Source organism: Ranitomeya imitator, chromosome 6 (genome assembly GCF_032444005.1).
Source record: "Ranitomeya imitator isolate aRanImi1 chromosome 6, aRanImi1.pri, whole genome shotgun sequence".
Lineage (NCBI taxonomy): Eukaryota > Metazoa > Chordata > Amphibia > Anura > Dendrobatidae > Ranitomeya > Ranitomeya imitator.
This window is the reverse complement of record NC_091287.1, coordinates 80,518,179-80,537,068: the sequence shown is the minus strand read 5'-3', so window position 1 is coordinate 80,537,068 and position 18,890 is coordinate 80,518,179. Positions and strand designations below refer to the sequence as shown.

The following is an 18,890-nucleotide window of genomic DNA, read 5'->3' as shown; positions in this document are numbered from 1 at the left end:
ATCGGACGCCATGTTGCATTTAGAGAGCCCCTGATGTGCATAAACAGTGGAAACCCCTCAATTCTATCTCCAACCCTAACCCCAACACACCCCTAACCCTAATCCCAACCCAAACCATAACCATAACCACACCCCTAACCCAAGCATGCCCCTAACCCTAATCCCAACCCTAACCACACCTCTAAACCCAACACACCCCTAACCCTAATCCCTACCCTAACCACAACCCTAACTCCATAACACCCCTAACCCTGATCCCAACCATAACCTTAACCCTGCCATGATGAAGACCTTTTAGATCGAAACGCGTTGCTATTAGCAGGTTTTTGTCGCTGTTCATATTCCCTTTTGTGCAGGGATGATTTTTAAGGATATGGATCAATAAAGGACTTTTAATCGTAAAGGAGCTGGAACAATCTTCACATTTCTTACGTCTTCAAGCTGCTGCTACGTCTGGGTCAGGACGGGTTCACATGCTCCTGTGGTCTGTTGGTGAGCTGACTGGGCCTTTGGCCCCTGTATTTCTTTCTATTGATATATAACCCTAACCACACCCTTAGCCTTATGTGCCCCTAACAACCGCGGATGGACTTGCGATCCACCAGTGGCTGTTAACATTTTAAATGCAGCTGTCAAACTCTGACAGCGACATCTAACATGCACGTGCAGGAACTGTGTCATTAACTCCACCCATCGGTACCCATGTCACATGACCCCGAGTCGCCATTGGGTTGGCATGCCAATCCTGGGTCTGCAGCAGACCCCTGTGGTTGTCATTGCCAGATAGCTATGAGTGCCGCCCAGCAGTCAGTGCTCATAGCAAGTGTGCATTTCTGCTACATAGAGCAGGGCTGCAGCCCTGCTGTGTGTAGCACAAGTGATCGGATGATGGCAGCTTCTAGTTTCTCATGGAAACTATTGACGCAAGTAAAAAATAAAGACAAAATGTTTTTAAAATTATAAAAAATAAAAAAAATATAAAAGTTGAAATCACCCCATTCGCCCCAATCAAAATAAAGCAGTGAAACTTTTTTAAAAATACACATATTTGGTGTTGCCGGGTTCAAAATCGCCCGATATATGAATATATAAAAGGAAATAATCTGATTGGTAAACGGCGTAGCGAGAAAAAAACGTCAGTATTACATTTTTTTTGGTTGCTGCAACAATGCAATAAAAAGCAATAACAGGGGATCAAAACATTGTGTCTGCACCAAAATAGTATCAATAAAACATCAGATCGGAGCTCAAAAAGTAAGCCCTCACCTAGACCCAGATCCCAAAAAATGTATATGCTACAGGTCTTGGAAAATTGTCTTTTTTTTTTTACTAACTTTTCTTATTTTTTTTACCACTTGAATAAAAAGAACCTAGACATGTTTGGTATCTATGAACTCGTAATGACCCGGAGAATCATAATGTGACATCAGTTTTAGCATTTAGTGAATATTGTAAAAAAAAATCCAAAAAACAATTGTGGAATTGCACTTTTTTGCAATTTCACCGCAGTTTGAATTTTTTTCCCGGTTTTCCAGTACACAATATGGTAAAATAGATGGTGCCATTCAAAAGTAAAACTTGTTCTGCAAAAAACAATCCCTCACATGGCCATATTGATGGAGAAATATCAAAGTTATGGCTCTGGGAAGACGAGGAGCAAAAAACGAAAACGCAAAAACGGAGATACTCCATGTCTTTAAGGGGTTGAAGTTAATCTGTCAGCAGAGTTTTCTATGTAATCTGTCAGCAGCATGATGTAGGGGTCAAGATCCTGATTCCAGCAATGTATTACTTAGTTTATGTGTGCAGTAGGTGAGATAGAATCACAGTTTTATGCTACAGATCTAGCAGTGCCCGTAATCCTGAGCTCTGTATAACGCCGTCCACACTACTGAGTGGCAGATCTCTGTATACATTGTATATTGACAAAAAATTGATAATCAATGTTGGGGTCAGGTTAGACTAGGAGGCACAAAACACCTAGTCCTGTAGTGATCATTTCTTGCTGATAATACACAGATTTTGTTCAAACCTCAAAATACAGCCTAGTAAATGACAAATTAATAGAATCAGGATCTATGCCCCAATATCATGCTGCTCTTTTGTTACATAGCAAAAATGTGCTGATAAATTTCCTTTAATGAAAGCAAGAGACTTAGAGCTATGTGTCAGGTGTTGAGCCACTCTGAATTGTATTAAAATTGAAAATCACAAAACGTTGGATTTAAAATAAGATGGGGCTGAAATATAGATGCTCGTTGTAAAGGATTAATGGAATGTCCAGAATTAGAAATACGTGTCAGCTTTCTTTTTCTCATAGAAATAGCACCTGGCATATGTCTGGTATTGCACATCAGTTCTATACACTTGAATCAGATGCAAACCTATGGGACAGACATGTAAATTGTCTCTTTAGAGAGGAAGAGGACTAGAAGTCTAGCGCCATCTATTGGAAGTAGCCATGCTAAAAATTAGTATTGACTCTTTAACAAGCCTTGCCTCATGACTTAGAATAAAAGACAAGTCATGTGACAAATGGATTATAGTAAAAGGCGGTTTAGTAGTGGAGTGCCAGGAGGTAGACCCAGAGAGGGGAGAGGGAAGAAAAGGTGTAGAGTTCCCTGCAGCTTCCAGACGAACACCTCCAGTGGAGGACGCGAAAGCAGGGGAAATGAAAATCGGTCTCAGGAGCGCAGAAAGAAGGCTTGAACACCAGGTTGTATTTGAACCACAGCGCGTTACAACGGATAACACCGTCTTCATCAGGTAGATGAAGACGGTGTTATCCGTTGACACGCGTTGTGGTTCAAATACCTGGTGTTCGAGTCTTCTTTCTGCGCTCCTGAGACCGATCTTCATTTTCCCTGAAGTCATGTGACAAGGCTCATTGGAGAGTTGATATTGACATTTAGGATCGCTACTTCCTATAGATAGCACTAGCGTTCTAGTCCTCTTCCTCACGACAGACTTGGTAATTTTTCCTGAAATAAAGAGACTCTTTGTTTTCCCAATTCTGAAAAAACCATGTAGGCTATGTTTCCAAGATGGGTATTTGGTACATTTTTGTTGTTACAAATTTTCTGGCACATTTCTGTACCAATTAGCTAATTTAAGTTACTAGTGTCTTTAATCGGGTGGATTTTCCTAATCTCATTCAAGGTTATGTGGAAAATCTGCAAGTAGAAAAGCATATGGGCACAGATAAGCATGGTGGCGCAGTGGTTAGCACTGCAGCCTTGCAGCGCTGGAGTCCTGGGTTCAAACCCCACCAAGGACAACATCTGCAAAGAGTTTGTATGTTCTCTCTGTGTTTGCGTGGGTTTCCTCCGGGTACTCCAGTTTCCTCCCACATTCAAAAAAGACATACTGATAGGGACTTTAGATTGTGAGCCCCATCGGGGACAGCGATGATAATGTGTGAAAACTGTAAAGCGCTGCGGAATATGTTAGCGCTATGTAAAAATAAAGATTATTATTTATTATTGAACATGAGAAATGTGCATGTTGCAGATTTCAAAATCAAACCGCAGATCAGTCTCTACAGCGTAAAAAAAATGCACAGAGGATTTGATATTTCTATAGATCCCTTTCACTTTTCTAGTACTGTTATGGGGTGCTGGGAAATTCACAGGAGGAAAAAAAACTCACCATGGAAACTTAGCTTTGAGGTTTATTATGGGTCTGAACATTATAGAGTATATGCTATCTGCTTTCTACAGTACAATGATACTGTTACAGTATTGCCAGAAAGACTAAATTTCTGTATGATCATTGCAATATTTGTTTTAAAGGACCAAATGGAAGGAAATATTGAGTTTAAAAACATCCAATTTGTGTATCCAACAAGACAAAATATTCAGATTCTTCAGAGATTTAACATCAAAGTTTCTAGAGGTCAAACTCTTGCATTAGTTGGAAGCAGTGGCTGTGGAAAAAGTACAGTGATTCAGCTATTGGAGAGATTTTATGACCCATCAGAAGGACACGTGGTAATCTTTTTGTTACAGTATATGTGAAATGTAATAGAACAATACTTTATTAGTCTACAGTAAAATCCCACAGTGCAAAATCCTTTTGTGTGTATATAATTCTAGATATGGATTAGAAGTAATTACACTAGATCTCAGCTGATCTAAAAGTACAACTCTCTCAACTGACTTCTACGGGAGTTCTGGACATAGACGATTATTCAGACATAAGATTAAAACATTTCCATATCATGATTGTCTAAGGCAACACGCATGCTGCATTGTTCATCAAGCTACACATGTCAAGCTCCCATAATGCAATTACTGTATATGTCAATGCACTAATAATCACCATCATGATAATCCGTAACATACCATAGCTGCAGGGCATTATTGGAAGGTTTGCGCCGCAATGCAAAATCATATTTGCCTGCTTTCTAATGCTTCAGCAGTGTAGGAAATGGTGCATGGCAAGTTTTGTTTTGTTTGCAAACCTCCAGTCAAATCTCAAAATGTTCAAATTTGCATGAAATAGCGAATTTCAGAATCTAGGGATAGATCTGTTCATCTCTGGCTTTAATTATTTTGTGTTGAATTTGGAGAAACCACTTGTTATATTCAATGTGTTAACCTATTTAAATTGGTCTTCTTTGACTGGTTGATTGCAAGCACTAAAAAAGTTTGTACATTTTGTTAGAAAACCTAATTTGCATTGGGAGATGAATGATTTTGATTAAGAATATATTATTTGAGTGGTCATTAGGAACAATTCTCTCTCAGCTGTGTGCTAAGAAAATAATAGAGTTAAATAATACCATACTCTGCAGAAAGGTATACAGTACAGACCAAAAGTTTGGACACACCTTCTCATTTAAAGATTTTTCTGTATTTTCATGACTATGAAAATTGTACATTCACACTGAAGGCATCAAAACTATGGATTAACACATGTGGAATTACAGTACAGACCTAAAGTTTGGACACACCTTCTCATTTAAAGATTTTTCTGTATTTTCATGACTATGAAAATTGTACATTCACACTGAAGGCATCAAAACTATGAATTAACACACGTGGAATTATATACTTAACAAAAAAAGTGTGAAAAAATAGAAATTATGTCTAACCTAACGATTCCTGTGTGGCCTATTTATATATAAAAAAAAAAAACAATCAGGTTCCTCGCATCATGTTCTCATTCACTTTATGCAGTTAATAGCCCTCTGTGTCTGTACTGCTACATACTTAGGCAGTTAACTGGTTCATGCAGCTTTACATGAACACCCGAGCCTTACAATATGGCCGGTCCGAATAACTAAAGCAATTGTTACCATCCACCTCTCGTGTCTCCCCTTTTCCTCATAGTTTGTAAGCTTGCGAGCAGGGCCCTCATTCCTCCTGGTATCTGTTTTGAACTGTATTTCTGTTATGCTGTAATGTCTATTGTCTGTACAAGTCCCCTCTATAATTTGTAAAGCGCTGCGGAATATGTTGGCTATATATAAATAAAAATTATTATTATTATTATTATTATTACATTCTAGATTCTTCAAAGTAGCCACCTTTTGCTTTGATGACTGCTTTGCACACTCTTAGCATTCTCTTGATGTAATGTCCATTTCTTGTGTTTTTTAGCCCAAACAAGTCTCTTCTGCTTGTTGCCTGTCCTTAGCAGTGGTTTCCTAGCACCTATTTTACCATGAAGGCCTGCTGCACAAAGTCTCCTCTTAACAGTTGTTGTGTCTGCTTTTAGAACTCTGTGTGGCATTGACTTGGTCTCTAATTTGAGCTGCTGTTAACCTGCGATTTCTGAGGCTGGTGACTCGGATAAACTTATCCTCAGAAGCAGAGGTGACTCTTGGTCTTCCTTTACTGGGGCGGTCCTCATGTGAGCCAGTTTCTTTGTAGCGCTTGATGGTTTTTGCCACTGCACTTGGGGACACTTTCAAAGTTTGCCCAATTTTTCAGACTGACTGACCTTCATTTCTTAAAGTAATGATGGCCACTCATTTTACTTTACTTAGCTGCTTTTTTCTTGCCATAATACAAATTCTAACAGTCTATTCAGTAGGACTATCAGCTGTGCATCCATGTGAAATCATAAGTTACCCTAAAAGAACAAATTTTATTAAATATATATCTAAAAAGCCAACAACCAATGGCTACCCACAACGAAAAACAACACACTGTGAACAAACTCGGGTGGGGAGGAGAGTAAACCCTATTGTGTGTCTATGCTGAAGAGCTGCCTATCTGCGGGGGTAGGCACCCTAGGGGAAGCGTTGTGGCGCCCCCGCTCCGCGATGGCTGACCCTGGGGTCCCTAGATAACCCTGATGCACCCACCGGGTCCTGCTACCCAGACACAATAGTACTAAAGGTACCCCTATCCGCTAAACATAGACCACTCCTATCACTAGGGAACCCTTCACTCCACACTTAAATATTTAAAACAATAGGAGAACATGTGACTAAGGCGTCTAGGCGGCAGATTTTTAAGCTTATCTCTGATTTTGGATAGACTTTAGTAAACAATATACGTCTAACAGCAATGTAGATGGTATCTTTGGCCCAGGCTCTAGTGCACAACTATTTGTTGCGTTCAGATAGCACACTTCAATAGATGAACCAATAAGCACCATATATCCCAGTTATACCTGGTCAGTTATTACACAGCTCTTTTATAAGATAATCTATTATAGCTGTCCCCACTAGCATTGGTTATAGCGCCTGTGCCCATCCCATCATACATACAATTTTGCATAGGTGAAATGATGAATGGCACATTTCGGAGCTAAAACGTTTCAACTAGAAGGTATAGTGCAGAAATTAGAGCATAAAACGCCTTTCAAATATGATACTCATCGTTCGGATACAATTCCGCCCGCCTGTTGTCTCTTTTAGCCTCTTTTGGGCCAAAGATACCATCTACATTGCTGTTAGACGTATATTGTTTACTAAAGTCTATCCAAAATCAGAGATAAGCTTAAAAATCTGCCGCCTAGACGCCTTAGTCACATGTTCTCCTATTGTTTTAAATATTTAAGTGTGGGGTGAAGGGTTCACTAGTGATAGGAGTGGTCTATGTTTAGCGGATAGGGGTACCTTTAGTACTATTGTGTCTGGGTAGCAGGACCCGGTGGGTGCATCAGGGTTATCTAGGGACCCCAGGGTCAGCCATCGCGGAGCGGGGGCGCCACAACGCTTCCCCTAGGGTGCCTACCCCCGCAGATAGGCAGCTCTTCAGCATAGACACACAATAGGGTTTACTCTCCTCCCCACCCGAGTTTGTTCACAGTGTGTTGTTTTTCGTTGTGGGTAGCCATTGGTTGTTGGCTTTTTAGATATATATTTAATAAAATTTGTTCTTTTAGGGTAACTTATGATTTCATATATATTACTAATACCCCTGTATATGTCATTTTCAATTAACGTTACAGCTGTGTATCCACCAGACTTCTGCACCGCACAACTGATGGTCCCAACACCATTTATAAGGCAAGAAATTTCACTTATTAAACCTGACAGGGCACAACTGTGAAGTGATAACCATTCCCGGTGACTACCTCTTGAAGCTAATCAAGAGAATGCCAAGAGTGTGCAAAGCAGTCATCAAAGCAGAAAGTGGCTACTTAGAAGAACCTAGAATATAAGACATATTTTCAGTTGTTTCACACTTTTTTGCTATGTATATAATTCCACATGTGTTAATTCATAGTTTTGATGCCTTCAGAGTGAATGTACAATTTTCATAGTCATGAAAATACAGAAAAATCTTTAAATGAGAAGGTGTATCCAAACTTTTGGTCTGTACTGTATCTCTAATTGAGTTTGCTGGCCTTGCCTTAATCATATCCTTCTCTTTGTTATCCAAATAACTTTTGCCTTTCTTGGTGATATGACAGGCTTCAATTTTAGGTAATTTTTAGATTTATTGTTTTTTATTTTTTTACTCATATTAAGTTAATTAGGTATCTGATTTTGACTATTTTTTCTAAAATAAAGGACCATTAAAGTATATTTTTAATTATATTTCCCTTATATATCAGATATATGGTTTTTGTTTTTTTGTTTGTTTTTCTAGTATTTAACAATTTGTTATAATCAGAATTAAAGTTTGTTTAAGCTACTATATGACTATAATCATATATATTCACTTGACATGTTTCAGCTTGCTGATGGGGTTGACATCAAGACTATTCAGTTGAAGTGGTTGAGGAATCAACTTGGCATTGTATCACAGGAACCAATCCTTTTTAACTGCAGTATCAAAGAAAATATTCAGTATGGAGATAACAGTAGATCTGTCCCGGATGAAGAAGTTATAGAGGCGGCAAAAGCAGCCAATATTCATGATTTCATTATCGGTTTACCCAAAGTAATTTATTAATATCACAGTATGTGTTTGTAAACTACTGGCCCTTGAACTTTTCATTTCAACCCTTTTTGCCTTTTTTTTTATATTGAAGGGATATGAAACTTGTGTTGGAGAAAAGGGAACTCAAATTTCAGGTGGGCAAAAACAAAGGATTGCAATTGCACGTGTTCTTATACGAAAGCCAAAAGTATTACTCCTGGATGAAGCCACGTCTGCACTTGATACAGAGAGTGAGAAGGTAATGAAACAAGCAGTTAAAATTATATTTATACCTTTCTAGTGAAATTTGAATTGTTCTTATGCATCTAAATAACAAGTGAAGCGACTTTGGACATAGCCTTAACTGTGTCATGTCTACAGCCCCTTTGCTGACCTGTGATTCTCCATAGACGTAGACTACAAAAAATCCTCTGCATCATATTTGCTTACATCTGCCCCCTTCATTTAAGAAAGTACACAATGTATGATTGCAAGAAGTATGGGGCAGATTTAGGCTGGCTTTGTCCATAACACCTGTTGCACGGCCAAAGATTGCTAGGGGTCGATTCACATTGCAGCGCATTACAACTTAATGGGGTTGCAATTCATCTTCGAGAGTACTGCAACCACAATAAGCAAGTTGCAGAAAGTCGAACCTGTTTGTATTTTTTGCAACTTGTTTGTCAAAGTCAGAGTGCCCTTTGGGTTCCATTGTGGCCAATTCACTTGTGTTGCATTGCAATGTAGCAGCAACACCTATCAATCTTTGGTTGTATGACACGTGTCAAGACCACGGTCACAAAATAGCCTCAATGACATTTGTCTTTCATCACTTTTCTCACATTGTCTCAAAGGGATTGTATAATACAGATAAAGTCATCCTTAAAGGGGATATTGTGGACTTAGTGCTTAGACACATATTTTTTACTCTAACAGGCAGGTGGTTGGTAACTAGCTTTTGTGCTCAGCGCCTTTCTTCACCGACACAGAGCAGTCACAGCTGTTTCTGTTGAGGTCATGTCAACAGAATGGCGGCTTCTTTTCCGCTCTGCTATGTTGACAGGGCGAAATTGCCAACATCATGCTGATTGACAGTTGGCTCCCCTATGCATAACTGAAGGAGCCGACTGTCAATCAGTATGATGTCAGCAGTGATGCCTCGTTGACAGAGTAGCTCAGAAGAAAAAGAGCTACTTGACAGGGAGCAGCTGAATTGCTGGTGACCACTCTGTGCCGGCGAAGTACGGTGTCGAACACAACAAGCAGGTAGATAGCAACTACCTCCCTGTTAGTGTTTAGGCACTTTTTTTTTCAAAGTTTCGGATATCCTCTTTAACCTCTCATCTTGCTCTACTAGACACGATTTTTACATATTGTTTCTGATCAGAATCCATCCACTTTCAATTTCCTTCTGTTACAATACCTCATTAAGTCTTTTCTTGGCTCATATAGAACAGAATCACTCACATCATTCGCATGGGCTGGTTTTACTTCTGATGCTACTAATCATGAACTGTCCAACTGATATAATGATGATATACTGTCCAATTGAATATACAGTGGGAAAATAAGTATTTGACACACTGCAGATTTTGCAAGTTTTCCCACCTACAAAGAATGGAGAGGTCTGTCATTTTTAATGTAGGTACATTTAAACTGTCATTAGATGATTTTTTTTTATTAATTTGCATTTTATTGCATGAAATAAGCATTTGATACAATAGAAAAAGAGAACGTGATATTTGGTTCATAAACCTTTGCTTGCAATTGAAGAGGTCAGACATTTCCTGTAGTTCTTGACCAAGATTGCACCTACTGTAGAATGACTTTTGTCCCTCTCCTCCATACAGATCTTCTCTAGATCTTTTAGGCTTTGAGACTGTCGCTGGGAAGCATTGAGTTTCAGCTCCCTCCAAAGAAATTCTATTGGGTTCAGGTCTGGAGACTGGCTAGGCCACTCCACGACCTTGAAATGCTTCTTACGGAGCCACTCCTTAGTTGCCTTGGCTGTGTGTTTTGGGTCATTGTTAAGCTGGAAGAATCAGCTGTGACCTATCTTCATGTTAGGGAGGAAAGTAAACAATACATGACCCCATCCATCCTCCTTTCAATATAGTGCAGTCATCCTGTCCCCTTTGCAGAAAAGCACCCCCAAAGTATGATGTTTTCCCCACCATGCTTCATGGTTGAGACGTTGTTCTTTAGGTTGTACTCATCCTTCTTCTACCTCCAAACACAGCGTATGGAGTTAATAGCAAAAATTTCTATTTTGGTCTCATCTAACAACAAGACCTTCTCCCATGCATCTTTGGATCATCCAGATGGTCATTGGTGAACTTCAAAGAGGCCTGGACATGGGAGATCTTGCTTGTCCTGCAGAATATTAATCCATGACGACGAAGTATGTTACTAATGGTAATGTTTGACACTGTGGTTCCAGCTCTCTTCGGGTCATTTGACTAGGTCCTGCCGTGTAGTATTTTCCTATTTCCTGACCTTTCTCAGAATCATTCTTACCCCACGAGGCGAGATCTTGCATTGAGGCCCAGACCTAGGAAGCTTGACAGTCTGGGCAATCTTGACAAAATTAACAATCTTGTGTTTGTTCCATTTTCTAATAATTGTGTTACCAGTTATTGCCCTCTCACCAAGCTGCTTGCCTATTGTCCTGCAGCCCATACTAGCCTTGTGCAGGTCTACAATTTTGTCCTTGGTATCCTTAAACAGCTCTTTTAAGAAAAGCACATCCAGCCCATGAATGGCAGCGCTTCCCAGGACTCACATTCAAAGATGATATTTCATATTTTTTTATTTCATAACTTAAAATAGAAGAGATACAACGCGTTTCGGATACAGTATATATCCTTCTTCAGGTATCATAAAAACACCGTACAAATCCTACTAGTATAAAATTCAATTACACTTATATATAGTATCACACCTTTTATCCCAGTCTCAGAAACTTGATTTGGGATGTGGACCAAGTTCAGGAAAACACCCACTGATTGATACAGCCTTGTTAACATTGATGCAAGAAAGAGAGAGAAAAAATAATAATAAAAATAAATAAAAAAATAAAAAAATATATCAAAGGGAAAAAAAAAAAAAAAAAACACAAGAAGAAAAAAAAAATCACAAGAAAAAAAAAAAAAAAAAAAAAAAATCCTCTAAACTCTCTCTATGATATCATTCAATCCATTTGGAAATAATGTTCCCAAACGATATATCCAAAACGTTTCTTTCCTGTTTAAAAGAGCATTCCTGTTTGCAACTCCAGAGGGTATCTGCTCCACTGGAGTTACTTTTATGTTAAAAATTTTATTATGTTTAAGTAGTAGATGCCTTGAGAGACTATGTTTTAAAAAGCCATTTTTTGCTCTATTTCTGTGGCCATTAATGCGGGACCGCAGTGTCTGTACAGTGCGTCCCACATACTGCAAACCACAACTGCATGTGATGACATATACAACATGATCACTACTACAGGTAAGTCTTTGTGAGATTTCAAAGACATCACCAGTATTATTGCATTTAATAGTTTTAGCCCCATGATCTAGGATCCCACAGGTGCAACATTTTTTGGAGTTACATTTAAAAACTCCGGTGCCTTGAAGAACTCCACATAAAGTTTGATCCTTATTTTTATAAATGTTTTTTCTTTTTGGATCCAACTGTTTTTTTAATTTACTGGGGGCCACCAAATTTTTCAAAGTTTTACCCCTTCTATATGTATTTATGAAAAAACATTTATAAAAATAAGGATCAAACTTTATGTGGAGTTCTTCAAGGCACCGGAGTTTTTAAATGTAACTCCAAAAAATGTTGCACCTGTGGGATCCTAGATCATGGGGCTAAAACTATTAAATGCAATAATACTGGTGATGTCTTTGAAATCTCACAAAGACTCACCTGTAGTAGTGATCATGTTGTATATGTCATCACATGCAGTTGTGGTTTGCAGTATGTGGGACGCACTGTACAGACACTGCGGTCCCGCATTAATGGCCACAGAAATAGAGCAAAAAATGGCTTTTTAAAACATAGTCTCTCAAGGCATCTACTACTTAAACATAATAAAATTTTTAACATAAAAGTAACTCCAGTGGAGCAGATACCCTCTGGAGTTGCAAACAGGAATGCTCTTTTAAACAGGAAAGAAACGTTTTGGATATATCGTTTGGGAACATTATTTCCAAATGGATTGAATGATATCATAGAGAGAGTTTAGAGGATTTTTTTTTTTTTTTTTTCTTGTGATTTTTTTTTTTCTTCTTGTGTTTTTTTTTTTTTTTCCCCTTTGATATATTTTTTTATTTTTTTATTTATTTTTATTATTATTTTTTCTCTCTCTTTCTTGCATCAATGTTAACAAGGCTGTATCAATCAGTGGGTGTTTTCCTGAACTTGGTCCACACCCCAAATCAAGTTTCTGAGACTGGGATAAAAGGTGTGATACTATATATAAGTGTAATTGAATTTTATACTAGTAGGATTTGTACGGTGTTTTTATGATACCTGAAGAAGGATATATACTGTATCCGAAACGCGTTGTATCTCTTCTATTTTAAGTTATGAAATAAAAAAATATGAAATATCATCTTTGAATGTGAGTCCTGGGAAGCGCTGCCATTCATGGGCTGGATGTGCTTTTCTTGAACTACTCATCCTGTGTGAGTCTTACTCTGGCTCTCTCACTTGGATCCACCCGAGGCAAGCTGCAAGCCCTGTATATTGAAAAGTATCTCAGAGGGAATTTGGAGGATACACGATCTAAAGCCATTTTAGTCTTTTATCAGGTGAGTGCATAAAATTGTGCACCCTTTAAAAGACTATAATATTGTGTTTACGCACTTAGGGCGCCGCGATTTGTCTGTTCTTCTCTCCCAAACAGGGTTTTTTTGTTAAACAGCTCTTTGGTCTTGACCATGGAGGAGAGGTTGGAGTGTAATTGATTGAGTGTGCGGACAGGTGTATTTTATACAGGCAAAGAGTTCAAACAGGTGCAATTAATGCAGGTAATGAGTGCAGAGTAGGATGGCTTCTTAAATAAAAACTATCAGGTTTGTGAGAGCCGGAATTCTTGCAGGTTGGTAGGTGATGAGATACTTATTTCATGCAGTAAAATACAATTTAATTATTTAAAACTCATACAACGTGATTTTCTGTTTTTTATTTTTAGATTCTTTCTTTCATAGTTGAAGTGTACCTACAATAAAAATTATAGACCTCTCCATTCTTGGTAGGTGGGAAAACTTGCAAAATCGGCAGGGTATCAAATACTTATTTTCCCCACGGTATGTATGCATAAGCTCAGCACAGGAGCAGAGGAGTGTTTGGCAGATTGAACGATCTGTTTTCTTTTCTTCCTTGCAAGAGGTCCGTGTCCAGCATGGAGAGTAAGCATTGCGGAGCCATGTATATCGCTGTGCTCTGCTGTCAGTCATCAGTGGAGCAACAGGTCTCTGACTGTACTCCCAGGTCTGACACTGCATCGGACAAGCGTGGAGAGCTGCCTCTGGACTATTATATGCAAGGACTTTTTAGCAAGATGTTTTTTGCTAAAAAGTGCACCTTGTAGTCCAAAAAATGTGGTGATGTATAATGAGATGTTCATAGGTTTCTATGTATGAAACAGAAATGTGTTTTTTTTCACAGGTTCTTAGGATTAAGGGCTCAAATCACATACGCGCACATACTTATTATAGCCAATCTCACCTTTCATATATCCTTTTTTATCTTGGATCAAATTATAAGTCATTGATTGGGTCCAAGATGTAAATGGATGTAGTGGGATTGGGTGATGTGAAAAGAGAGCATTTGGATAGAATCCCTGTCACTTCCGTGTGCTGTTTGTTTCAATCATGGACGGAAATTCTGCTCAATACTTAAACATTTCAATATATACATCTTGACAGTTTTGCATAGCCCACAATCAATTCTTTACTTATCTAAACCACATCATATTTGCATTGTTACGATTGTAAATCAATGTCTCAGCTGAGAGCTTCTTTTTATGTTTTACAGATTGTGCAGCAAGCTCTGGATAATGCCAGGCGTGGACGAACATGTATAGTGATTGCTCACCATCTAAGCACAATCGAGAATGCTGACATTATTGCAGTGATAAAAAATGGCAGAGTGGTAGAATGCGGCTCTCATAGCCAGCTATTGGCCAAACACGGCGAATACTATGCTTTTGTTAACTCCCAAGTCTTACAAGTCTAGGTAGGATCATATAATGTATGATCTGGTAAAATCTGTTACTATAACTAAAGCAGGAATATTCACCATAGTCCCCAACATTCTGAAATAAAATATAAGTTCATAACTTCTGGCATCCGTTTTATTCAAATGGAAATTATAAGGATCTGTTGTCTGATCGATCATAAAAAAATTGTAACAAATACTGCAAGAAGTATAATGTCATTCAACCTAAACAGGAAGCATAAATCCATTCGTGACTTTTCCATCATTGCATATTAGAAATTAGCAAAAAGATTCACTCTGTTGTGGTACAACTGCAAGGGAGTACTGAAGTTGACAGTGGACCAATGTGGTGCAAATCTTTTTGCCCATCTCTACTGGGTATCCTTGAAAATGCCACTTTTAGCTATAGGTTCATTCTCAGGTTCTAATAACATCACTGTTTTGCACTCAACTGTGCCACAATTACTTTTGGTGTGGTGCTGCATTTTGTCAAGGCAATTATAATTAGAGTCAGGACACTATCACTGTGGGGCCATTAAGTGAGCACTATTAATATATGGAGGTAGTAAAGTAGGATTATTGTTGTATGTGAAAGTGGGGACACCATTGCTATGAAGTCCTGTTATAGTCACTCTTTTTTGTATGGGACACCCATTTTTTTGTTTAGCATATTTTTTGGGTGGCGTCATTGTGGCACTATAAATACAGAGAGATAGTATGAAATTGGGCTTTAGAATGGGAATTGTAGTGGTTGATTCCTGTGTTGTGATCTGTCCCTCCATGGCATTCTGCATGCATTGGACACTTGATGTTAATATTACGTTAGTGTGCCCCTTCAGTGTCTTAGCACACGTGATGAGTGAGCCATGTAGGGTGCATTCCCCTACTTTTCCTTCAGTTGGGTCTCTCAGTTACTATGGTAAATTGATGCCTTGTGTTCAAATTTACCTTTTCATTCAGTTTTTCCCAGAAAGTAAGTTTGCTGTGAATTTAGTTTCCTTTATTATGCTCTGGGGTCTCTCAATACCCTAGCGCATAATAAACATAATATGTAAAAAGTAAAAAAATACTTTTACTCACCTCACCACTCACCTCTTCCTCTCCTCTCCTGGAGTTATATATTTGGGCATGCCATGATGCACTGAGCACCTGTACTTGGTTTGAACAGTCAGTCTATGTTGTGAGTTCCCTTTGGCAGGGCCGGTCGCAGGCAGACTAGGTATCTACCTAGGGTTCATGCTCCCCCAGGGGCCCCCAGCCACTATTTGGCCCATGAGGAAGAGGAGCCAGGTGCCGGGCAGCCCTCCACCCGCATTGCGCATTCAACTTGTCAGCATCAATGCCAATCCAGTTGAAAGCAATGATGGAGGAGAGAGCATCACATGACGCTCCCTCTCCCATAATTCCTCCTCTACTTCTGACGAAGCGGGCGCACAATGACTTCACTTCAGAGCACGCCAAGCTGTGCCAGCAGTGAAGCTGATGAGGTGAGCTACAGAAGCCAGAGGGGAATGGTAAATATTGTTTCTGTGTGTGTGTCTGCATTATACTGTGTGTGTAATACTGCTGGACTGTGGGGCTGCATTATACTGTGTATGTGTGTAGGGGGGTCTCCATTATACTGTGTGTGTGTATGCATGCATTTTACTGTGTGTGGGGGTCTGCATTATACTGTGTGCATCTGCATTATGCTGTGTGTAATAATGCTGGACTGTAGAGCTGCATTATAGTGTGTATGTATGTATGCTTATACTGTGTGAGAGGAGGGGCTGCATTATATTGTGTGTGAAGAGCTGCATTATACTGTGTGTGGGGGGCTGCATTATAGTTTGCATGGGAGGCTGCAATATACTGAGTTGGGCCTGCATTATACTGTGTGTAGGGGGCTGCATTACACTGTGTGTGTGGGGGGTTGCATTATACTCTATGAGGGGACTGCATTATACTCTAAGGGGGGCTACATTTTACTATGAAGGGGCTGCATTATACTCTATGATGGGGCTGCATTATACTCTGAGGGGGATTTCATTATATTCTATGGGGTGGATGCATAATACTCTGAGGGGGGGCACATTATTTTCTATTAGGGGGCTGAATTATGCTCTATTGAGGTCTATGGGTTGCATTATAGCATATGAGGGTTGCATTATACGCTATCAAGAACCATGGGTAGTGCATTATACTATATGGGACCTGCATTATACTGTATTGAGGACTATGGGAAATATATTATACTATATGGAAGACTATGGGGGTGCATTATACTTTGTGTAGGACTATGGCGTAGATTATACTATGTGGAAAACTATGGGTTGTATTACACTAAACCAGGGGTCTCAAACTCGGCAGAGTAAATGGGCTGCACATAAAAAATTTTAAGCTGATGGGCCGCATTCCTTTCAAACTTAATACAGTACATGAAGTATATAACAGCCCACGTAGTATATGACACAGCCCACCTAGTATATAACACTGCCCACGTAGTATTTAACAGCTCACATAGTATATAGCACAGCCCATGTAGTATATAACAGCCCACATAGTATATAACACAGCCACATAGTATATAACAGCCCACATAGTATATAACATAGCCCCCGTAGTATATAACAGCCCACGTAGTATATAACACAGCCCACATAGTATATAACAGCCCACACAGTATATAACACAGCCCACGTAGTATATAACAGCCCACGCAGTATATAACACAGTCCACATAGTATATAACAGCCCACACAGTATATAACAGAGCCCACGTAGTATATAACAGCCCACACAGTATATAATAGCCCACGCAGTATATAACAGCCCACACAGTATATAACACAGCCCAAGTAGTATATAACAGCCCACGTAGTATATAACAGCCCACATACTATATATAACACAGCCGACGTAGTATATAACAGCCCACATAGTATATAGCACAGCCCACATAGTATATACCAGCCCACACAGAATATAACACAGCCTAGTGTATAACAGCCCACGCAGTGTATAACACAGCCCATGTAGTATATAACAGCCCACGCAGTATATAACACAGCCCACGTAGTATATAATAGCCCACGCAGTATATAACAGCCCACGCAGTATAAAACAGCCCACGTAGTGTATAACAGCCCACACAGTATATAACACAGCTCACGTAGTATATAACAGCCCACGCAGTATGTAACACACCCCACGTAGTATTTAACAGCCCACGTAGTATATAACACAGCCACATAGTATGTAACAGCCCAAGTAGTATATAGCACAGCCCACGTAGTATATAACAACCCACATAGTATATAGCACAGCCCACATAGTATATAACAGCCCACACAGTATATAACACAGCCCACATAGTATATAACAGCCCACGTAGTACATAACACAGCCCACATAGTATATAACAGCCCACGCAGTATATAACAAAGCCCACGTAGTATATAACAGCCCACGCAGTATATAACAGCCCACGTAGTATATACAGTTAGGGCCAGAAATATTTGGACAGTGACACAAGTTTTGTTATTTTAGCTGTTTACAAAAACATGTTCAGAAATACAATTATATATATAATATGGGCTGAAAGTGCACACTCCCAGCTGCAATATGATAGTTTCCACATCCAAATCGGAGAAAGGGTTTAGGAATCATAGCTCTGTAATGCATAGCGTCCTCTTTTTCAAGGGACCAAAAGTAATTGGACAATGGACTCTAAGGGCTGCAATTAACTCTGAAGGCATCTCCCTCGTTAACCTGTAATCAATGAAGTAGTTAAAAGATCAGGGGTGGATTCCAGGTGTGTGGTTTTGCATTTGGAAGCTGTTGCTGTGAGCAGACAACATGCGGTCAAAGGAACTCTCAATTGAGGTGAAGCAGAACATCCTGAGGCTGAAAAAAAAGAAAAAAACCATCAGAGAGATAGCAGACATGCTTGGAGTAGCAAAATCAACAGTTGGGTACATTCTGAGAAAAAAGGAATTGACTGGTGAGCTTGGGAACTCAAAAAGGCCTGGGCGTCCACGGATGACAACAGTGGTGGATGATCGCCGCATACTTAATTTGGTGAAGAAGAACCCGTTCACAACATCAACTGAAGTCCAGAACACTCTCAGTGAAGTAGGTGTATCTGTCTCTAAGTCAACAGTAAAGAGAAGACTCCATGACAGTAAATACACAGGGTTCACATCTAGATGCAAACCATTCATCAATACCAAAAATAGACAGGCCAGAGTTAAATTTGCAGAAAAACACCTCAAGAAGCCAGCTCAGTTCTGGAAAAGTATTCTATGGACAAATGAGACAAAGATCAACCTGTACCAGAATGATGGGAAGAAAAAAGTTTGGAGAAGAAAGGGAACGGCA

At 39.3% G+C, this 18,890-nt stretch overlaps 1 protein-coding gene across 4 annotated transcripts in view; it reads left to right on the top strand.

Moving 5' to 3' along the window:
* The window catches only part of LOC138641969 (ATP-dependent translocase ABCB1-like), a 434,165-nt gene extending 419,513 nt beyond the window's left edge, over positions 1 to 14,652 (top strand). For all 4 annotated transcript variants that reach the window (XM_069729815.1, XM_069729814.1, XM_069729817.1 and 1 more), the window contains 4 exons: positions 3,792 to 3,989; positions 8,139 to 8,345; positions 8,437 to 8,583; positions 14,349 to 14,652. In XM_069729815.1, coding sequence (XP_069585916.1) covers positions 3,792 to 3,989; positions 8,139 to 8,345; positions 8,437 to 8,583; positions 14,349 to 14,549 — 753 coding nt within the window. In that variant the 3' untranslated portion in view covers positions 14,550 to 14,652. The remainder of the gene's footprint in view (positions 1 to 3,791; positions 3,990 to 8,138; positions 8,346 to 8,436; positions 8,584 to 14,348) is intronic.
* Positions 14,653 to 18,890: the final 4,238 nt, after the last annotated feature.